Source organism: Molossus molossus, unplaced genomic scaffold (genome assembly GCF_014108415.1).
Source record: "Molossus molossus isolate mMolMol1 unplaced genomic scaffold, mMolMol1.p scaffold_m16_p_8, whole genome shotgun sequence".
In the NCBI taxonomy this organism is placed as follows: domain Eukaryota; kingdom Metazoa; phylum Chordata; class Mammalia; order Chiroptera; family Molossidae; genus Molossus; species Molossus molossus.
This window is the reverse complement of record NW_023425402.1, coordinates 10,689,750-10,704,096: the sequence shown is the minus strand read 5'-3', so window position 1 is coordinate 10,704,096 and position 14,347 is coordinate 10,689,750. Positions and strand designations below refer to the sequence as shown.

At 58.5% G+C, this 14,347-nt stretch overlaps 1 protein-coding gene across 1 annotated transcript; it reads left to right on the top strand.

Annotated features, from left to right (window-relative positions):
• The first annotated feature begins 20 nt into the window (after nucleotides 1–20).
• On the top strand, nucleotides 21–13,748 carry KCNK17 (potassium two pore domain channel subfamily K member 17). Its single transcript, XM_036249174.1, has 5 exons — nucleotides 21–290; nucleotides 3,205–3,319; nucleotides 8,007–8,167; nucleotides 8,542–8,716; nucleotides 13,255–13,748. The coding sequence occupies exons 1-5, from the start codon at nucleotides 21–23 to the stop codon at nucleotides 13,563–13,565; spliced, it is 1,032 nt and encodes a 343-aa protein (XP_036105067.1). The 3' UTR covers nucleotides 13,566–13,748.
• Nucleotides 13,749–14,347: the final 599 nt, after the last annotated feature.

Here is a 14,347-nt window from a genome sequence, read left to right as displayed (position 1 = left end):
TTCCACCTCGGTGCTGGCCCATGGCTCCCCGCTCCGGCCTGGTCTGCCCCACCGTGCGCAGACCGCGAGTCCGGGCAGCGGCCCAGGGCAGGTCCCGGGGCTGCGCGGTGCCGGGCACTGTGCTCCTGCTGCTCGCCTACTTGGCTTACCTGGCCCTGGGCACCGGCGTGTTCTGGATGCTGGAGAGCCCCGCGGCGCGGGACTCCAGCGCGAGATTCCAGCGCGACAAGTGGGCGCTGCTGCGGAACTTCACGTGTCTGGACGGCCCCGCGCTGGACTCGATGATCCGGGTCAGGGAAGAGCGGGGCCGGCGGCGCGCGGGGGAGATCCAGGGCAGGGCAGGCGGGGTGGCGGCAGAAGGCGACAGGGCATGCCCTGGCTGGGACAGGAGAACCCCGGGAGCACTTCTCCGAAGGGTGGAGGGATAGACGCGGGCCGATGGTGGCCTGGCGGGGCGGGGGCGAGAGGGTTGGGCTGAACGGCCGAGGAAGCCCCCCGCCGGCGAGAGGAGCGCGCAGCGCGGCGCTGTGAGCCCTGCGGGGGCGCGAGGGCGTGACCCACCCGGTGGAGAGGTTCGCGGTCAAACACCGAATTTGGGGATGAGGACGACAGGGGGCGCGCTTACCCGGTCAGGAGTAGCCAGGGCCGACCCATTGGAGTCAGAACAAGGGCAGGGCGCGCTTGGCCGGCTTGGGAGGTGGGGGGGGGGGGGTCGAACTGGGACCCGACGACTGTATGTTGGGGTCGGACCGCAGGCGAGGGGCGAAAGGACACGTCTGCCCCTTCTACAGAGAGACCCAGAGTGCAACTGTGCTAACTGGGGGAGGGGCAGCAGGGGGGCGCAGGGCGGGGCCTAAGGATGAGCAAGACCGTGGGCATGACTGTCAGGGTGGGGGGAAAAGGGGGTCTCAGGGCACTCGTGTCCCGGTTGTGGGTGGAATGGGGGCCAGGAACGCGTGCCAGGGTCCTGGGACTCCAAGTGCACAGACCCGGGTCCGAGAGAAGGAGGGGCGGATGCAGGGGCGCTCTTCAGCTGACCCCACGTTACTCAGTTTCGGACAGGGACTGGGCACGCCTCCCGGCCGCGGAGACTCGGAAGGACAAAAGGGAACGGTGGGCGGGAGGACGCAGAGGAGCCTGAGGACCGACACGGCTCAGAGGATGGGGACCCAGCGGGCATGCGAAGAGGGGAGGCAAGGGAGGGTCCTTGGGTCGGGGCATGAGGATGGACGGAGGTCTTCTCCAACTCAGGGTAGGCGACGCGGGACTGGGAGTTGCTGGGTTTGACGGATACATTCACATCCCAAGCCCTGGTTAGGTCCGGGGACCCAGACAGCTGCACACCTAATCCAAAATCCCCTCCCGGAGGGCACCGGGGCTAGGGTGGAGTCCTGAGTTCTTGGACTGGGCCTGGAGCTGGGCAGGGCAAGGACCACCCCCGCCAAGGACCTAATGTAGCGCCTCCACGTCTCGCCTCCAAACTTCTCTACATGCAGCCCTCTGCCTGGTCCTGGAGGCTGTGACTCCACTAGAGAGGAGGTGAGCTTCCCTGGGCCCAGGGAAGATGCCAGTGATGGTTTGTAATAATACCAAATGCTTCTGTGCAGCACTTGCTGTGCAAGCACTGGCCCCGGCATATTCACTGGGTTCACCCTCACCTACCTCCAGGCAGGGACCGTTATTATCATCCCATGTTAAAGAGGAAGAAGCAGAGGCTCACAGAGGTTAAACACAAGTGCCCGGCTACACAGCCAGGAAGCTGGTGGGAACCACCACGAGCACTGCCTCAGTGTGCATCTGTGGGTGTGAGCGTGGGTGTGGGTGTGGGTGTGGGTGTGGGTGTTTCCGGAGGTTCCCAGCAGGGCTTTCCTCTCTCTACTCTTCCCCCTCCAATCCCTTCCTGCTCCACCCATTCGCTCCTTCACTCAACCCTCTTCTGGCTTCATCCCCAGGAACAAGGATGTGGGGTCTCCAACCCATATCTCCCCACTAAGTGCAGACATGTACATGCAACTCCCTAGCAGCCCTGAAGCTCCTCCAAGGTCAAGAGCAGGCAGCCCCCCTCCTCCCAGCCCTCCTCTTCCACTGGCTTCACATCCACACAGTTCACTGTGGTCTTAGATGCTCACTCACTGCCCACACCAAACAGGGCCAGAGGCCTGGGCTACTGCGTATCTCCCCTCCGTTCCTCCTGGACCACTCTGTGCCGGGATGCAGGCCCGGCTCGCTCCATCACTCACCCCTGCAGGAGTCTCTTCCCCTCCAGCCTGCCAACAGCTTCTACACTGCCAGCTGCCACGGAGCACACAACTTGATCTTGCCTCTCTGTTGCTCGGCGACCTTGGAAGAGGCCTGCCGCTCTGTTCCTGGCATGGCAGAGCCAAGTCTGGCCTGATTCCCAGTGACCTTTCAGTCTCTGTTTGAGATCCCAGGTGCAGTTCTGCCTGCCACCTACCTAAATGTCCTTCCAGTGGGATCAATCCTATCTGACCCTCAAGGAACACCCAACTAAAACATCACCCCCTTCATGCGCCTCTGCCCCTCCCCCATCAGAATGAACACCGTTTTCTCTGTATTCCTCCAGCATTACATTCGTGACAATAATGATGACAGCCACCACTAACATGTATCATGTCCAGGTACTGTTCTAAGACTTTACACCCAGTACCTCATTTAACCCTCACAACGACTCTAGGACGTAGGTGCTGCTGTTAGTGTTCCCATTTTGCAGACAGGGAAACTGAGGGGCCGAGAAGCTGAGTGTCTTGCCCAGGTGGATTTGAAAACTGCACTGACTGCACCATATTAGAGTTAAGTTTGTCTCCGTCCTGCTGAGGACTGAGGTCATGTCTCTTTCATCTTCGTGTCCCCTAAAACACCACATATCTTGCCTGCAAGAATGGGAGTGAGCAGGGAAGAAAGTGGGGGATTTTCTTCCAGCCAGTGACATCCCCTGGGCCCTGGGGGAAGAGGAAGGAGGGGGCTGTCCCTATGGTCCCTGCCCTGAGGAGCCCCTGGTTGGAGGAGCAGAGTCTCCTGGCCCAGGACAGTCTGGGCTCAGAGTGGGTGTGACAATTGTCCATGACTCTGTGTGTGCCTGTGTGTGTGTGGGGGGGGTGCGTGCACACATGTGCATGAGTGTGGGTTTGGATACAGGAGCCCAGTCATACCAGAGCCTGGTGGTCACTGCAGCCTCTCCCGCAGGGCATCGTCGATGCGTACCAAAGTGGGGACATCGTCCTAGGCAACACCACCAGCATGGGGCGCTGGGAGATCATGGGCTCCTTCTTCTTTTCCGTGTCCACCATCACCACCATCGGTAAGAGCGGGATGGGGCCAGCTGGGTGGGGCTGGGAGGGCGGCCTCCCCCTGAGGGTCAGGGGATCAGTGCCTTCTGGAGGGTTATTAGGGCTTCAGGACTCGGAGGGTAGGTAGTCCCTGCACTGTAGGCACCTTGTGGGAGCAGAACCTCAGGCTCACGTCAGAGATTTCATCCGGGTCCCCAGAAGTTTGTATGTAAACTCAAGGTTGAGAAGCACTGCCCTGGAGGATGTCTGCCCCACACAGCCTCTCGGGGAGCAGAGGGTCTCCCCAGGCAGGAGTGAAGATGCTCTGGCCAAATCCACCCAACACTGAGCCCAGGGGTAGTTGGGAGTGGAGTGGGGGTGGGGTAGGGAGGTGAGGAAGAGGGGACAGAAATCCAAACAGCCTTTCGACCTGTTCTCAGCCTTTGGGGAGAAGTGGCCATTCCAGGAGGCTGCTCCTCATCTCGAGAAGGCACCCCTTCAGCTCATCACTGTCCTCTCCAACCCCCCCCCACGCAGATCTCCCTCCCCCCCCCGTTCTCTAGCCCCTCCCTCGGGGGAGAAAGGTGGAGCTTGTCCCAGGAGGGGAAGAGCAGCCTGCATCCCACCCCCCCCTCTACACCCAGGAAGTCAAGCGGCCCCATCCCCCTGCCCTTGTGCCTGGCCCACCCCTACATGACATCAGATTGCCGCCAGGTGGCAGGCTGACACTGCCGGTGGCTCGGGCTACCTCCACCAGCTCCCGCCAACCCCAGCCTCTGTCCTCCCAGAGAGGAGCCAGGCCAGAGCGCCTAGAGGAGTCTCCACGTAGTTTTAAATCAGCCAGTGCTTCTCGAAAGCAGGTCTCAGGGCTACAGGGGAGCTTGGAGGGTCCTCCACCTGGAGGTAAGCATGCCTGGAAGGCCCCTCAGACTCCAGGGACCCTGTGCCTTGGACAGACTGCCAGGACGGTGTTGATTCATCCCTACACCCCCAGGATCTACTCATCCCTACACCCCGGATCTAAGGCCCAGCATCCAGTGGACACGCAACCGACGTAACACACTAATGAATTCCAAGAATGCCAGTTCTACCAGCGTGTCCTGAGTTCCAGGGCGACAGGATGTTGAGGCAGGGTCACGAGTATAGGGTTCTTCAGTCTCTGAACCCCACACCTCCTACCCTGTCTGCCCCAGGCCCATGACTTTGGGCCCTTGAATCAGAGTTTTGCAGCCTGTCTCAGGACGCTCAGCCTGGTCTGTTTCTCTGTCCCTCTCTGGCGGCTCTGCGGCCTGAGCCAGCTCTGATGGGAAGGAGGGCAGAAGGGGAACCTCACCCCACCCACACACAGGGGCTACTGTAGCCTTTGCGGTTTTGTCCACACAGCCCAGTCTCCAAGGAGAGGGCTTTTATTTGCATGTCACGGATGAGGAGGCCGAAGCCGGGAAGCACACGCCCCAGGCTCACGGGGCTAGTAAGCAGCAGAACTGGAATGTAGAGCCCACTGAGCTGTCCAGGCCTGGGACCAGCACCCTCTATTTTTTTTTTTTAAGATTTTTTTATTGATTTTAGAGAGAGTGAAAAACATCAGTGAGAGAGAACATCGAATTGCCACCTCCTGCATGCCCCCCACTGGGGATCAGGCCCACAACCTGGACATGTGCCCTGACCGGGAATCGAACCGGCCACCCCTTGGTGCATGGGTCGACGCTCAACCACTGAGCCGCACCAGCCGGCTGCACCCCCTAAGTGCTGTGTTCTCCAAGCCCTGGGATGAAACCAGGCTGACAGGCATTCGACACTTCTGGGCCAGCAGGACAGGCCTGAGCCCGGAAATCGTTCAGCATTTGTGAGTCCATCCCCAGCTCGCTCCTTTGCTCACTCACCTAGTCATCCACTCACTTAACAAAGGGCAGCAGCACCTGGTGTGGGCCAGATGCTCTAGGTGCTGGGGATACAATGGTGAGCAAAGCTGGAAGGTCTCAGCCCTTGAGGGGTTGGCATTTTGCTGTGAGGGAACACACAACAAACTAACAGATCCATAGATAATATTCAGGTTATAAGAGGTGCTTAGAGAAAAATAAAGCCAAGTAAGGGCATTCAATAGTGGGGGTTGGGGGGCTACTGTAGATGGGGTGGCCATTGAAACCCTCACTGATACAGTAACATTGACGCAGAAACATAAATAAGATAAGGGAGTAATCCATGCAGATAACTTGGGAAAGAACCATTCACCAGCATGTGCAAAGGCCCTGAGGTAGAGCGTGGCTGGTGTGTTTGGGGAACAGTAAGGGGGATCAGGTGGCTGGAGAGGGTTGAAACTAAGAACTGACTTTGGAGGAGATACAGGGGAGCCCAACCACAGAGGACCTTGCAGCGCCCTTGCAAAGTGTCTTAGGGCTGGACTAGCAAAGTGAAAGAGGTGACAGGTGGGAGATATGCTGAGGTGAGAGGTGGCTTAGACGGGGCCATGGCCGCCGAGCATTCGGCAGACAGGTGAGGGCTGCATTGCTCTCGACCACTTCTGCTGACCTGAGGGCTGCCTGAGAAGAACGGGGAGGAGAAAACTCATTTCCTGTCGGCCTTGGAAAGGCAAGCGCATCCATGGAGGTCCTCCCAGATCCGGGATCTAAGGGCCGTCATCCGACAGGTTGGGATGAAAAGATCCCCAGGGACCAAGGACGGGACTTGGGGGGACCCACAACTGGAGGAGGGGGAGTTGGTGAGGAGCAAGCAGACAGATTTATCTCTTCCAGGATCCAGTAGTAAAGAGACTTCTCTCCTTTGGAGGAGGAACCTGCAAAGGCCAAGAGGGGAAGATGGATGGGGCCCTAGAGGAGGCCTCTGATGTCCTCTGGCCAAGCTGATTCAGGGGAGTTTGACCATTCATCCATTCATTCACGAAACAAACACTTAGTCCGCACCTTCTGCGCAGCAGGTGCTCGAGGGCTCTCATTCCCATCTCAGGACACCTCCGCTGCCTCCTTGCTTTCCCACACCACGCTGTGAGGTGGGTGTCAACACCTCCACTTTCAGACGAGGAAACGGAGGCTCAGAAAGGTCAAGCCACTTGCCCAAGCTCCCACAGCCTCAAGGGGAAGAGCTGGGATTCAAACCCAGGAAGTGCCTCTAACTCCAAAACCCATGCTCTAGACTAGTACGTACTTTGGCCTCTCTCAGACCATGCCCTCTGAGACCCCTAAGCAAGGCAGGTGGGTGTAAACCACCAGTTTCAATACCATGCATACGAGTGTGAAGTCAGGGTGGGGGAGACTTTAAGCAATGTTACGGTGCAGGGTGCAAGACAGCTGTTCATCTACTTCACATTCGTTTCTGTGTTTCCAATTCACGCATTCATTCATTCATTCATTCATTCTTGTACTCATTCAACACATATATGGTGAGCTCCTATTGAGTGTCAGTCTTTTGCCAATTCTTGGAAATATAAAGATGGTTAAGACCCAGCCTTGCTCTTAAGAGACTCATGACCCTCAAGGAGCGGCACACATGGGAACAAACCATTCTCATACAGTGAGTGTGATCCTCAAAGCCTGGCAGAGTGCTGGGGGAGCCGCTCCTCCACAGGGGGGTCAGATCTTGATGGGCCATTTACAAGTGGGCAAGGAGGGGCAGGAAACGTGCTCTCGATAGGGGGAGTATCATGTTCAAAGGCACAGAGGCATGGGGGAGTCTGGGGGTTCTGCAGGACAGGAGTGTAGCCAGAAACCAGAGATGGGCTAGGTGAGGGTTTGGACTTCCCCCAGCAGAAATGAGGAATATTACAAGATAATAACCAGGGGATGATATAATCAGGTTTGCATTTTAGAAACACAAGACAGTGGTGAACAAGAGGTGGGGAAGCAGAGGTGGAGGGAACAGAGGAAGAAAGAATGCCCAGGCTGATAGAATCCTGTTAGAAACAGCCCTTTCTCCCCTAACCTCCCCTTCCCGTATCTTCATGACAGAGGCGCCAACCTCCACCTCCCCCAGGTCACCTGGTGGTCCATTCTCTGCCCCTCGCTCCTGCTCCCGAGGGGTTTGGGAAGGAGCCCAGGTGTGTTAGTCAGGACATCTGGAAATCAGATCTCAAGACAGACTCAGATAAGCAAGAGATGTGTGGGGGTGGGGAGGGGGGGCCTTTGAAGGACAGAGCAGGAGCAGGAGAGATGGGGAGAGCTCGGGCTGCAGGCAGGTCTGACACCTGTGACAGGAGAGAGGGAAGGAAGGGGCCGTGACGGGGGTGAGCCGCAGACTGCAGTGGGACTCGGAGGACAGCTCTGCGGGCCGTGGGAGTCCCTGAGCAAGGCCACCTGCTAGGACTCCTGCATGGGCCGGAGAGCACGGCTGTGGACCCGGAGCCACCTGGGGGCAGCAGCAGGTGGTGCAGTGGATCCCGGAGGTGCAGGGACCACAGGCTCCGAGGCCTCCCCTGCCCATCCCGTGCTCTGCCCACCAGAGGGGAAGAAGTGGGAGAGGGAAGACGGGACCCACCACTTCATGGGTGTGAGCTCGCAACACCACTGGACTCTCAGAGCTTCAGTTTCCCATCTCAAAACATGGGCAGACGCCCACTCGGAAGGGGGACGGGTGCCTAGGCCCCTGCTCTGGGCCTGCAGAGGACAGGAAGCCTCGATGAGCACCAGCTGCCGGATCTGAAGTGGGTTAGGAGCGGGGACCCCCAGCCACGGAAAGGATCTCTGATGTGAACCTGTCTCCCCTCAGGCTACGGCAACCTGAGCCCCCACACGATGGCCGCCCGCCTCTTCTGCATCTTCTTTGCTCTGGTGGGGATCCCTCTCAACCTCATCATGCTCAACCACCTGGGGCACCTCATGCAGCAGGGTGTGCACCGCTGTGCCCGCAGGCTGGGGGGCGCCTGGCAGGTGAGGGCCCAGGGACCGGGGGAGGGGACGGCCCCTGCCCGCAGTGAGTCTCTGGTGGAAGTGGGGGCTTTGGGGGGGGTGATGGTGGGAAAAAGACTACTGGGAATCTGGGGTACTCGGGAGATGTGGTGGGATTGGGGGTCACTGCCCAGAAGGGGTTTCTAGGAATAACAGGACATCAGTGGGGGAGACTGGTGGGACCTGGTAGACAGGAAGGGCACAAGGCACCGAGGCCTTGGTACCCTGGAGAACAGCCTGGCGAGAGGCCCCGAGGGTAGCCCCCTACTGCCTGCAGCTCGGGACGCCCAGGCTGTCTGCTCCGGGCCCTGTGCTGGACAGAGGCCACATGGGGCTGACGCCGTGTGCACCCCCAGGACCCGGCCAAGGCCCGCTGGCTGGCGGGCTCGGGCGCCCTGCTCTCGGGCCTCCTGCTCTTCCTGCTGCTGCCCCCGCTGCTCTTCTCCCGCATGGAGGGCTGGAGCTACATGGAGGGCTTCTACTTCGCCTTCATCACCCTCAGCACCGTGGGCTTCGGCGACTACGTTATCGGTGAGAGGCCGAGCGGCCGCAAGCGGGCGGGGTGGCTGGAGGCGCAGCAGCCTGGCCTCCTCTCGTCTGCCCCTGGCCACGTCCGCTGGGCAGTGGCCCGGCAGGGGCTTAAGGCCCAAAGCCCAGAGGATGGGGTCCTTGGCAGATCAAACCCACTTGTGTTGTGTGATGAGGCGAAGGTCACCTAACCAAGAAGTGGCAACTGGGGGTGAACGGGGGTCAGGCTGTAAGTGGCGCTCCTGGGCACCTTGCTGAGCACTGGGAGGGCCTCACCGGTCCACAGGCCCAACTCTCGTTCTTGGAGCTCACCAGTAGGGGGTCCCTGACCCTCTCCAGTCTTCCTTGTCCCCGGGTCTCTCCTCCCCATCTCCATGAGATGCCAAGCTTCCCACTGTCCCTGGGCCCACGAGGATCCGACGGCAGCGTCTGGGAGACGCAGGAAACGCTAGCCCCCACCCCCCACTGGAGAACAGCTGGCAGCCACACTCTGGTGCCAGCAAGAATAGGCTGCGTGGGCCAAAGGGCCCAAAGTGGAGATTAATACATGATTTAACCCACCTTGGGCAAGACTAGGACCCAGAAAGCCTTGCGTGCTAAAGCTGAGGCAGATGCCCAGCAGGTGGCAGTAGAGGACAGGGGCAGGCAGGAGGGGTGTGGACCCGCCAGGTCAGCTTCAGCATCCCCTGGGCTCCCTCCCACACCTGAAGTTTCACCCTAGAGCAGGGACCCTGGCTCCACCACCACGCGGGCTCAGGGGGCTCTGCACACGCTGGGGTCCCTGGGCCTCCGCAGGGGAGGAGGCCCAGCCCATCTTCACTCCCGTGGAGACAGAACGCAGCCTGGATTGTGGAAACGAGGTTTCACCAAAGTAACACAGAGCTGGTTCATCAGGCAACCTAGAGCCATGCGTGTCACCCCAGTGTATTTATTATTTATCTTTTATTTATTTATATTGATTTTAGAGAAAGGAAGGGAGAGAGAGAGAGCAACATCCACCAGCTGCCTCCCACAGGCGCCCCAGCTGGGGATCAAACCCACAACCTTGGTATGTGCTCTGACCAGGAAGCAAACCCTCTGCCTTTTGGTGTGCTGGACAATGCTCCCACCAACTGAACCACCCGGCCAGGGCTTGTCACCCCATTTTACTAAGGAGGAAGCTGAAGCTCAGAGAAGCCAAGACATCTGCCTGAGATTGCACAGCTAGTGAGATATCAATTCTGATCTGTTTGGCTCCAAAACTCATACTCTTTCCAGACCGCCTCACACACCCCCCTCTGGGCCTCAGTGCTCCTGTCTGTAAAATAGGCGGTTGGGCTAGGTAATGGCTAAGACCCCTCGGTGCCTCGTAGCCTGTGCAGGTCCCCTTCCTGACCCTCTCCTCCAGGAAGAAGGGTCTGGCGGCAGCTGCCTTCTGCCACCCCGACCCCGTATCCTCCGCCAGGGCTGTCACTGGAAGGGAACCCTCGGGAAGGTTTCTTCCGACTGGGCCATGCTCCCCCCCTGCCTCAGGGTGGAGAGATGTCTGGGGAGAGCCTGTTCCCACTGCCATTCGCTAGTCCAGGCAGGGCCGCCGCACGTGGCTGGCTCTGCAGCCGGGCTGGCGGCCTCAGCCTTGCACCCACACAGAGCACAGTGACAACGGCACACGGATCCGTGCTCTGTCTTGTCCCCCTTCGGCTCTTAGGACTTCGGCACCTGACAGGTGCTATCATGTCGCCTGCCCAGCTCCTCTGAAACCTTCAGTCTTCCTGTAGTTCAGGATGGAGTGTAAATCCATGGCTGGGCCTGCGGGAACCTGTGTGGCGGGGCCCTGCCTCCCTTCCACACTGAGCCCCCACTCCATGCTGTACCTGGGCCTCCCTCAGTCACGCTTCCGACCAGCCCGGCAGCAGCGACGTCCACCGGGGCTGGGGGGCTGCCGGGTCCTGCAGCAGCCACCCCACCCCCACCCCACCCTACCCCAGCGCTCAGAGGATGCAGCTCAGGGTTTGTGCCCAGTGGTGGTCCTCAGCCCAGAAGGCCTGGTTCTCCGAGAGCCCCGTGCAAGGCCAGGGCAGTGAAGTGGGAAGAGGGCCCCCAGCCCGGGGCTCTTGGTGCCCCGATCACAACGCCGACGTGGGCTGAAGGGAATCTCCGAGGGTGTCCGGAGGCAGGGCAGGGGAAGGGGCGGCTCTCTCTAGACATGAGCACCCTGGAAATGGGAGGAAAGCGGGGCCCCCACTGCGGGAGGGGCTGTGGGACCTGCACAGCCGTCCCCAGGTGGGAGGGACTGACGGGGGTCTCTGCGGCCCTGTAGGGAGTGGCTGGGCAAGGGCGTGGGCACAGACCTCCCGGAGCCCCTCTGCCACACATGTTGACTCGGGTGGCCTGGCCCAAACCCATGAGGACCCCTTACAGCCCGAGGGGCAGCGGGCAGAGCTGCCCTCCTCGCCACTTCGCCAGAGGTTGCTCCTCACTCCGGCTCCTTCTGCAGCCGCTCCAGTGCCCTGTGGCACGTAACCACCTAGAGCCCTGGACTGCCTCCCCTACCAGGGGAAACTGAGGCCCTGAGAGGGAAAGAAGTCGATTAAGGTCATAGGACAGGCAAGCCTAGGGCAGGTCGAGGATAGACTCCCAAGTCAGGGCTCCTCAACGCATGTGTTCCAGAATCTTCCACAGCTGAGCAGGGGCAAACGCCACTCTCCCTCTTTCCCATGTCTCTCAGCCTTCCTTCTCCTCCAGGGCCAAGGTCAAACCCCTGTCTCGGATGGGGAGACCGAGGCCCACCACCTGGACCGTGGGTGTCGGTGCCCGTGAGTCAGCAGCCACAGGGGCTTTGTGTCCACAGCCAGCTGCTCCCTTTGCCCGAAGGCTGCGGCAGGGTCGGTCCGCAGGCCCCAGCTGCCTGCTCCCCTCCGAACCTGTAGCCCCCACAATTGCATTTGCAACTCCATTGAGCGCCTTGCCAGCTGCCAGGTCTCCTGCCACCTATGATTTCAGCTACAAAACAATGAAATAAACATGGAGAGGAACACCTCCTCCCCTCCGCGGCAGGAGCACGCTGCGCTGGCGGGTGGCGGGGCAGGGAGCCGGCTCTCGGCTCATCTCATTTGGGACCGCCGGCGGAACCTGGCCCGTAACCCAATCAGCCTAATCCAATCCCGCTCCCTCCAGGCATCGAGGTCGGTGCCGGCTGCAGGCTCTTTCCCGAGCTGGGGCGCAGGTGAGGGGCCTGGCCTCGGAGGACAGGACAGAGACCTTGTCTTGGGGCCGGCAGGACAATATGGGGACTGGTCAGAGAGCTGGATTAAGGAGCTAAAACAGAAAAGGATGTAAAAGACGTAGGAGGACAGAGCTTCCTTTAAATGATCCGTCTAATGAGAGAGGCAAGACAGTCCCCAGGAAACAGACAGAGGGAAGGACTAAATTATGGAGCAGGCCCTCAGCTATGTTGGGGACACCAGTGTGGGGACCCAATGGTGAGTGAAACCATCACCCACCTACGGTGACCAGTACACCACACTACGCTCCAGGCACCATCCTGAGTGCTTTAGATGCATGAAGCCCTGTGACAGTCACAACAGTCTTAGAAGGTGGATTCCCTTATTGCCTCCATTTTATAGATGAGGAAACTGAGGCTCCGAGATAAGAAGTAACGTACCCAGCAGAAGCTCCTGCACTGTGAGAGATTTTAGCAGAGGAGCCTAGACTAGTCTCTGGGGAATGACGTCTGAATTGATATTGAAGGATGAGAGGGAGATAACCAGGCCAAGACACATTGGAAAATGAAAAACATTCTGAGCATAGCGAGCAGCAAGTGCAAAGGCCCTGGGGCAGGAAAGATGATAGATAAAGAGATGGGAAGAAGACCAGAGTGACTGGAGCACAACACTCAAAGGGAAGAAGTGCAAATCAAAGCTGGAGAAGTAAATACGGGCCTTAGGATAAGAATTTAGGACTTCATCCTAAAGTCAAGGAGGAGAAAGTATCTCCCCACTTCACAGGTGAGGGACAGTCAGACAGATGAAGGTCATACAGCTAGTAAGAACTGAGGCAGGATACAAACTCCAGCGGTTCCATCTGCTCTTCCTAAAGATCCTGGCAAACTGCCTCCCTTCAGCTATGAGAAAACCACACACAGAGAGACAAACAACAGATCAGGCATCAGAACCTCTTGGAGGGCTTGTGAAAACCCAGATTGCTGCCGCCCCCCCAGGGTTTCTGATTCAGCAGGTCTGGAGCGGAGCCCAATCATGTGTGCTTCTAACAAGCTCTCGGGTGGTGCTGATGCTGCTGGCCCAGGGACCTCGCTTTGAGAACCACTGGAATAGAACACACAGCACCTTAGCCAGAGAGGAAACGTAGTCTCCAAACCCAAGGTGCCAATCCAGGGAGGCTTCCTGGAATCTCACAGAAGTGACTACAGGGCCAGCAATCTCAGACCAGTTCGGATTTCCCACATTCTGTCCATATGTATCAAGCCACGTCTGTCCATTTCTGTGTTGGAAGCACGGCCCTGACGTTCCCAGGACTCCATCCTCTGACTGCCTCTCCCCTAGGGATGGACCCCTCCCGGAGGTACCCTCTGTGGTACAAGAACACGGTGTCCCTGTGGATCCTCTTCGGGATGGCGTGGCTGGCCTTGATCATCAAACTGATCCTCTCCCTGATGGAGACCTCAGGGAGATCCTATTCCTGCTGCCACCACAGCTCCAAGGAAGACTTCGAGCGCCAGTGCTGGAGGCTGGGCCCGGAGGGGCAGGCAGAGCCCTACTCCCCACAGCCAGGCTGCTGTGCGGAGGGGTCCCTGGGAATCACGCCGCATTCAGAGCCCTCTGCTCAGGCCTCATGCTGTGGAAAAGACAGCTAGTTACACCCCAGTGTCTGCCCCACCTTCTTTCTCAGTAACAAGACCCCGATTTTAATCTTGGCACACGACCACCCAGACTAAAGACTACATTGTTGTTTTTTGTCTTCTCTTAAGACCAGGTGCATCTTTATGATTAAATTCTGCCCAGTAGGATACATAAAGAAATATCCTGCCCAGCCGGTGTGGCTCAGCGATTGAGTGTTGACTCAGGCACCAAGAGGTCATCGGTTTGATTCCTGGTCAGGGCACATGTCCAGGTTGTGGGCCAAATCCCCAGTGGGGGGCATGCAGGAGGCAGCCAGTCGATGTTCTCTCTCATCGATGTTTCTATCTCTCCCTCTCACTTCCTCTCTCTCTGAAATCAATAAAGAAAAAAAAAGTAGAAGTATCTTGTGTGACTTATGAATGTGACTTTCAATGTGGGTTGGTGGGAGGGGAGGGGAACTGGAAGAGCAATGTGTGCTCTTCTTCCCCACTTCCTTGTTTTGTAATCCTCGCACAAGAATATGTTTTTATTGATTTTAGAGAGAGAGGAAAGAAGAGAAAGAGAGAAACATCGATTGGTTGCCCCCTGCCCGTGCCCTGACGGGAAATCAAACCCCACACCATTTTGGTGTATGGGACAATGCTCCAAACAACTGAGCCACCCGGCCAGGGCCTCATTTTTTTTTTTTTTAGCTGGCTCTAATGTTGATAAAGTGGCTGGAGCTTCAGCAGCCGTGTTGTGCCATGAGGTAGAGGCCACGTTTGATATAGGTGGCACAATCTAATAAGAAGAGCTT